Source organism: Nipponia nippon, unplaced genomic scaffold (genome assembly GCF_047370975.1).
Source record: "Nipponia nippon isolate SJK-2023a ecotype South Korea unplaced genomic scaffold, ASM4737097v1 scaffold_12, whole genome shotgun sequence".
Lineage (NCBI taxonomy): Eukaryota > Metazoa > Chordata > Aves > Pelecaniformes > Threskiornithidae > Nipponia > Nipponia nippon.
Genome location: NW_028262313.1, coordinates 23,998,801 through 24,013,468, shown reverse-complemented (window position 1 = coordinate 24,013,468; position 14,668 = coordinate 23,998,801). Strand labels below are relative to the sequence as shown.

Here is a 14,668-nt window from a genome sequence, read left to right as displayed (position 1 = left end):
GGCTGCGGGCGCAGAGGGAGCTGCCTGGTCTGGGCTGGTGGGAGATTGCTCCCTCGCCGTGTCCCTTCCCAGCAGCGCCGGAGGTGGCGGATGCTGCTGAAGAGCTGATGGGGAATAGCACGGCTGCCTCATCGAGCGAGGCTCGCACCCGGTTCCCAAACCTCGTCCGCCCCCTGCTCGCCTCCCCTGGGTGCCTGGGGGGACAGGGAGGGGCGGGGGACGAGCCTGCGCCTAGGGACGCTGCCCGGAGCCTGGGGAGCGGAGGGGGCCGGGGCAGGGTGGGTGTTCCCCTCTTGGCAGGGGAGTTCGGACAGAGCTGTGCCTGACCCTGGGGCGTCCTTGGGGGGCTCGGGCAGTGCCTGTGCTGCCTTCCCTGACTAAAGCCATTCGCAGGAGAGGCTTGGCATTTTTAAAGATTTTGAGCTATTGTTGTTGCAAAGATGCTGTAGTTTAGACTAGGGAGGCGAGATAGGGGAGGAGCAGGAGGGTTGTGCGGACGCTCCCAGGGCAGCGCTGCTCGCGGCAGCCTGATGGCCTCGGCCAGAGACCGAGTTGGCCCCGCGGGCTGGGCTTGAGCCCTCCCGGCAGGCGCAGCCCCAACTGTTTTATACTCGTGGTGGGTTTGACGGGCTCTGGAGCATCCCGGTGCCAGATGTCATGAGGCAGGAATCCTGCGGTGCTGGAGGGGAAGGAGAGCAAAATCACCTTACTCCATGCCCATACCTGAGAAAGTAGGGCGTCCGTTCTTGTTTGATGTGCACGTAAAGAGGCTGAGTGGAGAGAGTATGGCCTTGGCACTCGTTTCCCATAGCACAAAAATAATTCCAAGTAACCCAGTTTCAGCCAAAGTTGTTTATTGCTCATCCTGCTGAATGAACTGTTGAAAGGGAGGACGGTGCTTGTGTTCTCTGGGATTTGGTGTAATCGCTGCTTCTGAGGCTTGTCTAAGTGTCCTTAACACTGGTAATGAGCAAAGGGAGGGGATGAGAAGAGGTGCTGATGAGAATGGTGTTAAAAGGGTTTAGCAGGGTATCATGTGCTGCAGGTAATGCATTCCTGCCCCATTATGTCTCCAGTCTTAACAGCTGAGGCACTGGGGGTGGTGTAATGACCAGCTTTTAATGGGGACGATTCTAAGTAGTTCAAGCATATGGTATTTTTGCAGCTCTTCAGCACGGTCCCGTGTGCGTGCAGCGTGAGGAGTTGGATTATAACCGAGCCTCACGATGACTCTTCTGCGACCCTGTGGTGAGAGGCTGCAGGTGGGATTTTGCAGCTGGGGCCGGCCGCGCCAGCGAAGGTGCAGCCCTGCGCTGCTGGCGGCCGGTGCCGGGGAGGAGCGGTGGGACCTCCCACGGGGAAGCCACAGGCAGTGCCGGTGAGGTCTGTGACACCGGGCTGCTAAAATTTTGCTGCTTTTTCTGATTCTAATATCTGCAGAAGTTGTGGACGTGTGTGTGGGAGGCAGGGAGCTGTTAAATCAGTGCACCAGGATCGGCACCTCTCTTGTCAAAACTGGTACATTAAGCAGCTAGGTTCAACCTCATCCTTTAAATGGATCTCTGATGACTCCCAAGGGCTATTCCTATAAGAACAGGGAAAGCAAACACTTGCAGGATGACAAATAAGGGTTAAGCTGGATATAGACTGATTTCCGATGTAGGCTACTTATGCAGAGCCTGAGGTGCACAGCTCTATTATTTACTGAGACTGGTTTAGTTTGGAACGGTATGAAGAACATCAGATAAATCCTGATCCAGTAAACGTGTTTAGACCTGACAAGAAAACAAACGATGAGTCGGGAAGGAAAGTTCACTCTTGGCATGTCTAGCACATGAGGCGGTCAAAAAAAAAAGAGCTGAAATCTGGAGCTCTAAGGGCAGTTCTCTAAACAAGTGGAGAGGTGAGTCTAAGATACCAGTCAGTCTGACAAGAAGTAACTCCTGAATTTTCTGCAAGCCCCCCTAAACCCGCTGCTGCGCAGGGTCTCCCTTGCCGGGAGTCGCTGGTGAGCGCAGCCCGGGGGCAGGGTGACTGGTGCCAGCCCGGCACGGGACCCACGGCGGCGGAGCCTGTGGGGCAGCAGCTGCCCATGCAGTCAGTTCCCCAGCCCCGATGGCTGTAACCTGCAGGTGACAAACCCAGTTCGTGTTAATGGGTGGCACAAAAAATAATTCGGCCCCAAAAAGCACTGTAAAGAGAGTCGTGGTTGCAGAGGGAAGGCCGCTGTCTGGGGACTGTATTCAGCAAACTGTAGGTAAGTGCCGTGGCAGGAGGATCAAGCTGTGTTTTGAAGGCGTTCTGGGAGAAAAACAGCTCGTCACAGCAAAAAGCCAAGCAATAGATGCATGACATTTAAAAAATGAGAACCAAACTATCTATATTTCTTTACTTTTTAATTGCTCTCTATTGACTAGTTCTGCACAGTACGGAGTGATTTTTCTCCTTGGAGATCTGGCTCTAAAAGCCTCTGCCGCGCGTGGGGAAGAGGAGCCGTGCCGCGGGGGCAGGCAGAGAAGGGTGCTGAAGTACGGCGAAACAGCAGTGACCGGGTCCGCGTTCCGGGCAGCCAGCTCTCGTACGAGGCGTGTGTAGCTGGCCGTCAGCCACTCCTCTAGCAGCAGGGCAAGAACTGTGCCGTTCTCCCGAAAGAGACCAACTTCCAACATAAATTTTCCGCTGGGGGGGTGAACTGGGAAAACAGCACCAATATGGTCCTCCTCTCCTCTCCTCCAGCGATGCCAGTGACCCTGGTGATACTGAGAAAGCGTGAGCCCATTTCTCCTTGTAAACCTGGCCTGATCGGTACCCACCACCCACCTGCTGTTTTCTCTGTTTGTAGGTAAACAGAAGTACCTCTGTGCCAGCCGGAACGACTGCACCATCGACAAATTCAGAAGGAAAAACTGCCCGTCCTGCCGCCTGCGGAAGTGCTACGAAGCTGGGATGACTCTCGGAGGTACTGTCCGAATCACGTCCCGGGTCCGTGCGATGGGCTGGGGCGCCGGGCTAATCCTGCAGATAACGAGCGTGTTTGGCACATTAACAGTCAGTAAATGTCTGAAAAAATGAGGCTGATGGAGCATAATGAGCTTCGGGAAGCATTTGCAGGTTTCTAATACCAAAACTGTGAATTTCATTAAGCTTTTGTTTGAGTTTCAGGAAACATTCTTTTCCTTAATTTAAAACCTTGTTAATCTGAAAAAACGTAAGCGGCCAGGTTAGCTGGATTCTCACTCACACCAAAGCCTCTTTGAAGAGAGCGCTCCCATTTTAAGATGATTTTTCCCAGGCAGAAAGAGGCATTTTTCTTTACAAAATGACAGCCCTAGTATTTTTCTTTGCTGAATGGGAGTTGCTCCTGTATCACTGGGAAAGATCCTTGCTACAGTTTGTCTCTGTTCCAAAACCTGTAGCTCTACCAAAACCTGACAGAGTGCCCATACCCCAAATCTGACATTTTCTGCTCAGAATCTAGAAGCTAGAGCATAGATCACTGGGTGGCTCATCTTTGAGTTGATTTGATGTGGGAGCGAGGAAGATCATACCCTGAAAAATGGGGCCGACCCGCAATGAGGAGGCCCCTGACCGCGAAGCGCAGGGGAGTCACGAGTGATGCGAGAGCCCCTGGCAGCGTCGGGCACGGCGCAGAGGGACGTGGGGAGCCCTGGCTAGTGAGGTGTGCCAGCATTTCGGGTTAAATGCTTCCACCGTTGCTGGGATGGGCAGTGCCTCCCGGAGCTACTGGAACGCTGTCTTGAAGAACTGGCTACCGAAATGGTTCCGGCTTGTTGCTCATCGAGGAGCAGTGGTTTTAGTTTTATTTCTCCCCCTAACAGTTCTCACAGCTCGGGTTCCGACGAACACGCTCGGTCGGCAGGGCAGGAGCCAGCCTGCTCCCCTCTGCTTTGGCAGCGGCGGGTAGGAAATCTGAGCGCCGTGGGGACACAGCCCTTGGGCGGGGGTGATGCGGAGACGTGCAGCTGGCTCTTTTCCTCCTGGTAGCAAGCAGAAAAAACAAACGTGCCCAAAGGTACTGCAGTCCTAAAACCTCGTGAGGTCAACCCCGTGCACTGGCTCTGACCGCTCTTCACTTAACGCTCCTGCTCCGTCGCGGGCGAGCTGTCGGCAAGCGGCAGGGTGCTGCTGGCGCAGCGCTTCGGGAGCGATGTGCGTGGGCGCACCATGGTTTCGGAGCACCGGGGAGGTGCCCACTCCACCTGATGCGACCACGACCAAGCAGGCTGTTTGCTTGCTGAAGTTGCCAGGCGGCTATCTCCATCTCAGTTCCCAGTATCTGCTTCACTGGTTCTGCCCCCAGCCCCAGTCACCCAGCCCGGCTGGGAGGGAGCGAGGGCAGAGGAGCCCGTCCCGGCGCCGTGCCTGCCCTCACGCCTTCTTGCAGGAGTGCCTGGTGACAGTCATTTTCCTGGCCGCTGGTGGCTGTTGTCGCTGTGGCTTCCCGGGAAGCAGGGCGACTCCTGGGACCCTTCCCTCTGCCTGGGAGGGCTGGGACCGGGCCGCCGCCGCCCTGCCCATGGGGTTGCTGGGCTCCTGAGCCAGGGGACGGGGACGAGGAGCCGAACCCAGCTCCCTGGTCCGCAGCCAGCAGAAGGGCTTCATAATGCCATCCAAAGCAAGCATGCTCTTATTTTTAAGTGCTTTTTTCCTGGTGAAATTTCCTTAAGTAAGAAAAGACATACATCAGTGTAACCTTCTTCTGCAGGACACACTGACAAAATTAATGCTAATACTGATAGCCCCCCCTTTTTCTTCCTTAAGCTCTTTGGGTCAGCCTGACCTGTTCTGCCTGGTCTGTTTTACATTTGCTTTGAGTGTCGGTTTAAACGCAGTTGTTTAAAACATGCGCTGTGAGTTTGTCCACAGTTATTTCTCCCACAGTAGAAAGGCAGAGCATTTGAAAACGCTTCCAAGCTCCAAACAGTTGTTTTTAACTGCCTGTTAATTACCAGTCACTTGTAGGGTATAATAGAGCCGCCAGTGACCTGCAGCGCTCGGTGTGTTTAATGGGAGGAGGAGGTGACACTGAATACCTTATTTAGGACTCTCTGCCTTGGCACAGAATGGCAGTATGCTGAAGCGCTTCATTATTGATTGAGATCACTCTGACCTGCAAGCTGAAATCCATTAAACAGAATCTTCTCTCCTGATCGACACTGTGAAGCTGAAGAGAAGGAAAAGAAAAAAAAAAAAAATGATAATGCTGGTTTTGTGTGCTCGGTTCTGCTGGAGCACTGTCCTGCCTCTTCCACAGCACCAGTTCCTACTGCGAGCGCAGGTGCCGGCACGGCTGCGCGGATCCCGCCAGCCCCTGTGCGCGGGAAGCGTGCCGCTGCGCACACGGCTGCATGGATCCCGCCAGCCCCTGTGCACGGGAAGCGTGCCGCTGCGCACACGGCTGTGTGGATCCCGCCAGCCCCTGTGCGCGGGAAGCGTGCCGCTGCGCACACGGCTGCGTGGATCCCGCCAGCCCCTGTGCGCGGGAAGCGTGCCGCTGCGCACACGGCTGCGTGGATCCCGCCAGCCCCTGTGCGTGGGAAGCGTGCCGCTGCGCACACGGCTGCATGGATCCCGCCAGCCCCTGTGCACGGGAAGCGTGCCGCTGCGCACACGTGCTGCGCACACGGCTGCGTGGATCCCGCCAGCCCCTGTGCACGGGAAGCGTGCCGCTGCGCACACGTGCTGCGCACACGGCTGCGTGGATCCCGCCAGCCCCTGTGCACGGGAAGCGTGCCGCTGTGCACACGTGCTGCGCACACGGCTGCGTGGATCCCGCCAACCCTGGGACCCCTCTGTCCTGCTCCGGTCTGCACCCTGCACGTCACTCAGGCAGTGCAACTGCTGCTGAACTGCAGAGCTCTGGATTTAAGGCACCTCCTGTTGGTTCGCTGCCAGCGCATTGAACCTTCGCGTGCGAGGTCCCGTAGGCTGTTCCCCTTGTGAGAGCCAAGCGCCTTGGCCGGAGCCGGCAGCCCGCCTGTGCTGCGGGACATCTGCCGTGCGCCGTCAGCCTGGCGACTGCGCTCCGTGTGGGTCCTGTCTTGGGGCAAAACCACCCAAACGTGTAAAATACAGTTCATTTCATTGATGGCAGGGCTAGAAAACTACTGTAGTAACTGCTGATAGCCTGTAAAGGCCTAAGGCACGAGGCATACCTGTATTTAGTCCTAATTCAGGTCCAGTTACTGTGGTTAAGGTAGGACTCATGTCTTATAAAACATTTGACATCAATGTAAGCATTTCCAGCAGTGGAGAATCTAACACGTTTTTGCCACACGGTTGCAGTAGTTAATTACGTTCAGTGTTGTGACAGATGTACCTTATTTTTCGTCTTGTCTGTCCTTGATTTCCAGCAACTGGATCTTTATTATGTCTTTGCTTGCTAGATTGAAAAAACTACTTTTATTGAATTTCTGTCCCTGCCGTGGGTATTTGTTGGCTGTGACTTAACAACGCTTTAGCCTTCTGAATAGCCGCCTAGGTAAAATTCTTTACTTCCTTTCTGCAAGGCGCGTTGCCTAGCCTTCGCTGTTCGTACTTCTGCAGTTTGCGAACACCTCCCTCGTACAGGGAACGTTAATCGCAGTTTCCCGGTGTCAGCAGCATCCGTGCTTAAAGGGGGTGTGCGATGCTCTCCGGGCCGGTGTTTCCTCCCTGGCACGGCGTGGGATCCTGTTAGTCCCATGTGCGCTGGGCCGTGCTGCCAGCTCAGGCTGCTGTTTGTCCATCGGCGTTTGGTGCGAGTTTGGGCTGCCGAGGGTGGAGTTTGACCTGCCTTGAATACGGCTCGCTTTTTCAGTTGCTCGATCTATCTGCTTGCAGCGCAGCGTACCTTGCTGTAACGCACCGACCTCGTCAGCGGACCTTAATCGGCCTGTTCAGTTGTCAGTCCTTGGCGCTCGTGAGTTTTCCCGTCTTTGCGTTGTCATACAGACTTTAGCAGAAATGGTTAATTTTCTTTTTGGAATGAATGTCGACGTTCGCAGTGAACGATCGTCATAAGAAACGAACCTGTTTGATGTTGTTTCAACATTTATAATTACTTTTGAGATGTGTCACCTGGGTGCTGCCCCGTCGTACCGTCTGATTTCCCGTCATTCGAGTTTTTTAATTCACGTGGGCCAGAGTGACTCAGATCTCTTAAACATGTCTTCTATACCAGTACTGTTATAATTATCAACTAAAATTATCCTGCCAGAAAAGATTGATAGCTTGACAGGATCTGGTTTTGACAAGCCGCATGTTGATGTTAATAAAAAATGAAAAGCACGGGATGTAAGTCAAGCCCTGTTTCAGCTTCTCCGTCATTCTGCCCGCAGCTGAAATTAGCGTGCGGTGCCTGGGGCCAGCTGGATTTCTGTGTCATTGCTGGTGCAAAAGCAGTTTTCTTCCAGGTCCCCAGAACTCCCCTGAGTCCCAGCACCCATGACAAGTCCGTGCTGGAGCCCAGAGCGCTCTGTCACCAGCTTCAGAAGTGCCTGGCGGGAGGGCGGGCAGGTTAAGCTGCTTAAAAGGTGTGTCGCTTCGGTAATCGCTCTGTACTGTGCTCCCTAGGGATTCTTGCACTGGTGAATATTTTATCGCGATACCATGCAATTGTGTCCTCTAAGCTTTTTTTCCAAATACGCGCGAGATTTTCTCCGTGAGCCGCGGGAATGGCAGACGGCTGCGGGCGTGACGCCAGGGCGGTGCCGTGCCAGCAGCGGCTTTTCCAGCCTTCCCGAGCCTTGTCCCCGCAAACAGCCGAGCCGGTGTCACACGTGCTGGGGTTCGTCCCACCTTGGTTTGGAGAAGTACAGTGTCGACTTCTGCCTAGCTTAGCTCATCCCAGAATAAAAGTATAACAGATGTCTTCAATTTCTATTTTTCTATTTCTGTTCTTGTTCCCAGTAGCTGCGAAGTAGGAGCTACCTCCAAAAAGGGCTTTTGCACAGAGGACTGAATATAAGCTGCTCTTTACCTCTGAAGCTTTTCTCCATCTAGTAACGTCAGTCTTTCAGTGATCTGTGGGACAGCCGCTCCTGGAAAGCGCAGACGTGGGGCTCCTCTGGTAGGAGCAGTTGTCATCCACCGTCGCTGTGCTCCGGCACGGAGGGGTTTGGTTTACGGCTGCAGTCTCAGGGCCAGCGGGGTTGGTTGCTTGCTCTCTTCTTACTTCACTCGGTATCTTTTAGTACTAGATAATTCAATTTTAAGAAAAAAAATTTAACATTTAAATGAAACCATGTGTGTGTTTTATAACAGTGTGGGTTTGGCTCCAGTTACGCACAGGACCTGATGGGCACTGATTATTCGTCTTTGGAAGATACAGTTCGGTTTTCATTTCTTCTTTTAAGCCTGGGAGCTTGTCTCCCCTAGCTCGCGTGTCTCTAAAGGTCCAGGGCCAAGCACAACCACGATGCATGGTTTCTGCCTCAGGTGGTGTCAGACCTGGTGCCTCCTTCCCGAGTTAAGGTGAGGTTGTTTGGAAGCAAGGGCTCGGCGTTCTGCGCTCCGCTCCTTCCGTGCTGCTTGTCGACAGCAAAACCCGAGCGCGGCTTCCAGGAGAGCGGTGCCGTACCTGTCCCGGGGGATCGGCTCGCCGGGGTTAGGGAGGAGAGCGTCGGGAGCCTGCCAGATCCCGCTGCTGCCTGTGCTGCCTGCGGCTCCCGGAGGGGTGGGAGAGGGGAGGCTGGCTGGCCTGCGCCCGAGCCGGCGATGGCTGAAGCATCTCACGCTGCACACCAGCCCTCTTTTCCTGTTGCTCTCTCTTGTTTTTATTACTCTTTTTTCCCTCCTTTTTTGCAGAGCAGCCGGTCCTAATTGCTCTTACAGTAGATCATCCAAAGTACATTAGTTAAAGATCAACATTTCGAATTGATTTACAAAGCTGCACTTTAACTTGACATTTTTATGTTTCACTGCTTATTTTTCTAATTACAGCTGAAAGGAAATTTGAGATAAGTATCATATAACGAAGGAGCCAAAGCCCCAAGGACGATTGGTTTGATGTTATGTTCTCTGCTTGAATTAAGTGATTTGCTTTTTTTTCTAAGTAGTTAGGGGTTTTGGAGTCGGTAAGAAGTGAAAGCTCTTCCTATCTGCAGTAGCCTGCTAACCCGTTTTGTGCTGAACACTGCCATGTAGGTATCAAATTAGATGAATACTGACTCCAGCAATTCTGAAGTCGCAGGTCTGAAGCTCCTGCTGTCTCTTGCTAGCAGGCTGGCGTCTCTAATTAAGAGCTGGGTGCACAGGAGAGGCACTTTGTCATGGGGAGATGGGCACGGCTGTGGGCTGCCTGCAGTCCCAGCCCCACGAGCCCGCGCCGCCGACGTTCCTCTTGGAGCTGGCCGGCAGACCAAGGCCACCCCTGCTCCAGCCTTCTCCTCGTTGGTGGGCTAGCGGGGGAGACTCCAGGGAAGCAGCTGTGGGACCACCTGCTAGCTTTTAAAATGTATTTTCCATAAGATATTTGTAGAGCAGTGACCTGGCTGGGAGAGCTCGGCTGTAGGGCAGAAGGGGCTGCAGGAGCCCCGGGCAGGGAGCGGGCTTTTCACTCGGCTGCAGCCCGCTTCCACTCTGGCCTGGGGTGGAACAATCCCACTTGAGCATCCGAGCGCAATGGCTTTTTTTCCTGGAACGTGTCCATCTACTGAGTTTGTTTGCTTGCGTTGCTTCCCTTCTTAATTGCATGTGAGTAGTTGTTTGAATCGAGTCACCTCTTCCCTTTTTTCCCCAGTTCTTCCCCTCCATTTCTAAGTGGGAGTTAATGTGAGACTGGTCACAGCTGAGGATGGAAATGGTGCTTGTTCTCTTCCGTATAAGATTAATGAGCAAATGGAGTTCCTCGTGCAGCGCGCGCTCCCTTTTGTCCTTAGGTGAGGTCTGCAATGCCGAGGCTCTCTTTGGGCGGCGGGTGCTGAAGGAGTAGCTGCTGCTGGCCATCAGTTTCCCTTTCCTCGTAAATACAAGTGATGGAGCTGGAGGCCAGGGAGCTTCAGGCTTTTTGTTATTTTTAAGCATCACGCTAAAATGTGTCATTTCCGCAGCCCGCAAGCTGAAGAAGCTGGGTAACCTGAAGACACCAGATGAGGCGGAGGCAGCCAGCTCATCCAGCCCCACAGAGGAGCAAGCTCCCAAGATGGTGATGACGCGCATTGATGGGTATGAGTGCCAGCCCATCTTCCTCAACGTCCTGGAGGCCATTGAGCCTGGCGTGGTGTGTGCCGGCCACGACAACAGCCAGCCGGACTCCTTCTCCAACCTGCTGACCAGCCTGAACGAGCTCGGGGAGAGGCAGCTGGTCTATGTGGTCAAATGGGCAAAGGCCTTGCCAGGTGAGGAGGAAAGCTACCAAATCCCGTCCCTTCCCTGGCACGTTCCTAACGCCCCCGCTTGCGTCGCCTGGGGTGGGTTTCGAAGGAGGTGGTCTGCAGCCTGTGTCCCGCCATCACGCAGCGCCTTCGGGGAGCGTCTTCACAAGGTGCCTGGCTGTGTAGCAGCCCCGTAAAGCAGGCTGCGGCAGCAGCGGGCTTGTCTCCTTTGGGTGGCTGGTTGATGGGAGAGGTGACGAGGGGGTGACAAAGTATGTGGAAACATGTGCTTTTGGGTCTGTCCCTGCCGATAACCCCGGGCACGCAGTATTGTGTGGGCACCTGCCCGCTTCCCCGCCTGGGGAGGGCCGCTGCTGGCCAGGGGCTCAGGGTTTGCTCTCTTCCCGCTCTCCCTGTGGGGGTTTCGCTCCCCTTCCAGGGCTGCGTCCACCAGACCTGCAGAAGTCATCTCTAAACAAGTGTTAGCCCCATCCCATAGCCTGCGTGAAGTGGTGAGAAGGGTAAATTTCCCAGGTGAATCAGAAGTGTGCCACTTCATGATGTGAAAGCGAGATGGGGGAAACTGGGCTGAAAGTACCTGAGGCTTGAGAGACGGGAGACGTCCTTCCTTGCTATTTTTGTATTTCACAAGCCAATTAATTGTAAAATAGCAAGAGAAAGACACAAAATCCCAAAGGGCTTCATCCTGGCAGTCAGGTTGCTCTTCTCTGACAGGCTGCTGGAACATGTTTGTGGTGCATTCGGAGTCGTGATACGGGAGTACATTAGGGCTGGGAAGTTTCCAAATGGTAGTAGTTACCAGGTGCTGTACATGAAAACGTCCCGGTGATGTATGGGCTTCATTGAATGCACTCCTCGGTTCCGAGCACAGAGGCCACCAGCCTGTAACACGCTGCCCATCGTAATCCTGCCAGCTGAACGGGTGAAATTACAGAAGACTGAGGTCACCCTGGGTGCGGCAGGATCCTGTTCACCTTCCAGTGTACCTGGGACTGGGGCGTGGGGACGATACCGGGCTGCCGCCCTCACCCTGGCCCTGTTCCTCGGGAAATGCCACAGAAAACAGGGATCCTGCTCTTGATGTGCGGGTGGTACGACCACAGGAGGAAACTGAGGCAGGATAAGTTTGCCACTATATGCCAAAACGTGGTGATGAACTGCCGTCAGACGTTTGATGTTGCCAGAAATTCAGCAGTCCCCCTGGAAGTAGCTTGCCCGTGGTCCAGGAGGGGCGTTAGTCTGAACATGCTTGAGTGCAGAATAGCCCATGCTATTTCTTATATTCTTGAGCCAGAAAGGTTCACCTAGCTTGTGAAACCAGGGACAAATCATGCTTTCTCTTCCAGCTTATCTACATCAGACATCAATATGTCTTCGGAAAAGTACACGGAGACACCACTAAACCGGACCGGCAATCCGGGGGCTGAGGTTGTAAAACTGCGGTAGCGCTAATGGAAAGGGAGAGTGCTTTGAAGAACATTTCTCATCGTAACCACCCCCTTATCAAAGGCTTTTACGCTCCTGCACTGCACCTGATCTCCGACCCCGTGGTGCGTGGCCGCGCGGCAGTGCCAGCTGCTGCACCGCTGCCTCCCGGGGCCGGCGCCCGCTCTGCCACTGACGGCCCCTGGGCAGAATTAGTTCTCATCTTCTTGTGTCTGAGCAGTCAGCTCTCTCTGGGCGCTTACAGCATAACTGGAGGGGATTGCCTATGGAGGCCAGCTGTCCTGCATGGGCGCGCTGTGGTGGGATGCTTCCTGGCTGCCCTCCCCACCCCGCCGGCCGCGGAGCTGGCGTTGGCCTGGCCATTAGCATCGCTGTGCCCGCAGTGAGAGGCAGGTTGTTATCCCCAGCTTTCTCTCAGCAGTTCCCTGACATGTGCCAGTGCCGGGGTTCAGCAGTAATAACCACAATTTTGCCACTTAGTCGTTCTCCTGATATTTTCGAGGGAAGGAATAAACAACCACGGCACTGTTGTGGTGGCGGTGCTCCAGGCGGAGGTTACGCAGCCCCTTCGCTCAAGCAGCAGCCCAGCTGCCGCTGCAGGATGGATCTCATCCGCTGCTGGCTTCTGCCTGCCCTGGCGCTGGTGCTGCCCCTGGGAGCCGGGCGAGGACCCGGCACAGCCGGCAGCGCCGGGCCGGCTCCAGGAGCGAGTGGCCGTGCCCAGGCGCTGCCCTTCCCTGTGCGCGCCGCGGCCGCCTCGCTTTTTGGGTAAACTTGCGGAATCCTACCCCATAGCCAGAGGTGGTTTGCTATCTCTAATTTATTTAAATGATGTTTTGGTTACTAGAGCAGAGGTGTTTTCAGTTCCCGGGTCTTCAGGTTGGCTAGGCAGCCTGACGCTTGGTGGGCTCAGGAGTGGGGCGATGCGGGCGAATGCGTGCAGGGGGAGAAGTAATGGAAACAAACCCCAGGCAATTTAGAAGAGTGGGATGCAGTTGTTTTTGTCAAAACAGAAAGATCTTCGCACAGTCTGTTGGGAGACGAAGCTGTTTAATGAAGGCTGTTGCTGGCGAGGTGCAAAGGGAGCGGACTGGAGGGCTTCACCGGCCGCTGCAGTGCCACGGCACAGCAGTGCCACGGCACAGCCTGCCTGGCCGTCAGGAGGAGCAGTGCCCCAGGCCGACAGCCCAAGCAGCCGTCTCAGCGGGTGTTCCTGGTGCCGAGCAGGCAGACCTCGCCGTCCCCTGCCCCGCCAGGCGGCCCGGCAGCGGGGTCAGCTGGCGGCTGGCAGTGCTGCGCGGTCCTCGGCAGGTCCCCGGGAAGGGTGGAAAGGTCTTCCCCTTGCCCCATTAACCAAGCGCATCTGGCACAAGCATCGGCTTAACTCGGCGTAAGCAGCCCTGCATGTCAGTTAAGATATGTATTGGTGTAAAGGGGCAAAGGTTTTCCTTTCCAATGGCTGCTGCTGGTAGGAGGAGGGGGAACTTGCACCTGTAATAGAGGTAGCCTCAGCCGGGTAATACTGGCAGTAGATGAATATCGGTTAATAGGTGATTATTGACCTTGCATCCTGCATTGAACATCACCTGTATACCAAGAGGGATTAATGTGCAGCAAGGCGTTCCTGCACTTCTTCCAGCGAGGCTTCAGCGATACCCTAGAAACACAACTGCATCAGGTAGGAGCATTTCTGACTCCTGCTTGCCTGCAGTTGCAATATCAGCTTCTGTCTGGTGGAGAAAATGTAACGTATGGCCCTTTGGACCCTGTGCAATTGAAATTTTGTATAGGAGAGGGTAGAATCAAACTGTGGTTCCCCTGGAAAGGAAAGATTAAATAACCATAGCTTGCCAAGAAAGCTGCTGAAACATAGAATTAAAAAATCTGATTAAATCCATAAAATCTGTCCACTTCAAGGTAAGTGGAAGGAGTATGTATTTTCCCTTTTCCATATACATAAATTCAGTAAAGGTGTTACGGTTAATTTAGGTCAGCGCTCAAACACATTAGTTTAAAGATCATTTTAAGTGGCAGCAAATGAAAAGTCTTCAGTTCATTCCCGAAGCCGTTAGGGAATCAGGCTATAACAAATAACGGGACCGCGCGTGTCGGGGTTGGGGCTGCTTCGCGGCGGAGGGGCGCGGGCAGGCTGCGGCCCCTCGGGCAGGAGAGCACCCCGTGCGTTCGTAGCCGCTCAGGGCACGTGCGAGCCGGTGAAATGCCCCCCCCCGCCATCACAGGAGGTGGGCCTGTTTGTTAGGGCTACTGCAAAATCTCCCGGTCCTTGCCATCAGTTAGGGCTTTGTGGGTGTTCCAGGCCGGTGCTTGCTTTTCTGTTTCAAATACGCTGCCTTACAATGCATCTAACTCACCCTTCAGCTGTAAGGATACAATTAATTGTGCATCTTTTTCCATTCTCTGGACAATAAAATCTCCAGATACAAAATGAGTATTTGTTTACATTAGAAATGTTACTTACGGTGACACGCGAGGTGTTCCGCTGCTGGTCTCTAAGGAAGATATCATTCTGGCCCAGCAGCGCGTCAAGAGAGAATAGAAAGAATTTATTTCCAAACTATGCTGCTATATGATTATTCACAAGAAAAAGGTTATGCATTGATCTTTATCAAGTCATCAGTAAATTTAATTTTACTTTTGCTATGATTTCTTTCTGTAGAAGGTATCTTCATTTGGGTGTCTTCAAAATATGCCAGTGCTAAAAACTGAACAACGTATTGTGGCATTAGATTTATATTTTCTTTTACAGTGATTTTGGCCATACATCATCTAAGATGCCTGGAGGGTGGAGGTTTCTGGGAAATGATAGGTATCTGGTTTCTGAAAATCAGTTTTGGTTCAAGGCATTTCAGCTCTGAAGCTCTCCT

General features: G+C 53.8%; 1 protein-coding gene across 2 annotated transcripts in view; it reads left to right on the top strand.

Moving 5' to 3' along the window:
* The window catches only part of AR (androgen receptor), a 61,869-nt gene that overhangs the window by 34,616 nt on the left and 12,585 nt on the right, over positions 1-14,668 (top strand). For both annotated transcript variants that reach the window (XR_015702789.1, XM_087749237.1), the window contains exons 3-4: positions 2,843-2,959; positions 10,053-10,340. Coding sequence is in view for 1 of the 2 variants with exons in the window: in XM_087749237.1 (XP_087605363.1) it covers positions 2,843-2,959; positions 10,053-10,340 (405 nt within the window). In the remaining variant the exon portion in view is untranslated. The remainder of the gene's footprint in view (positions 1-2,842; positions 2,960-10,052; positions 10,341-14,668) is intronic.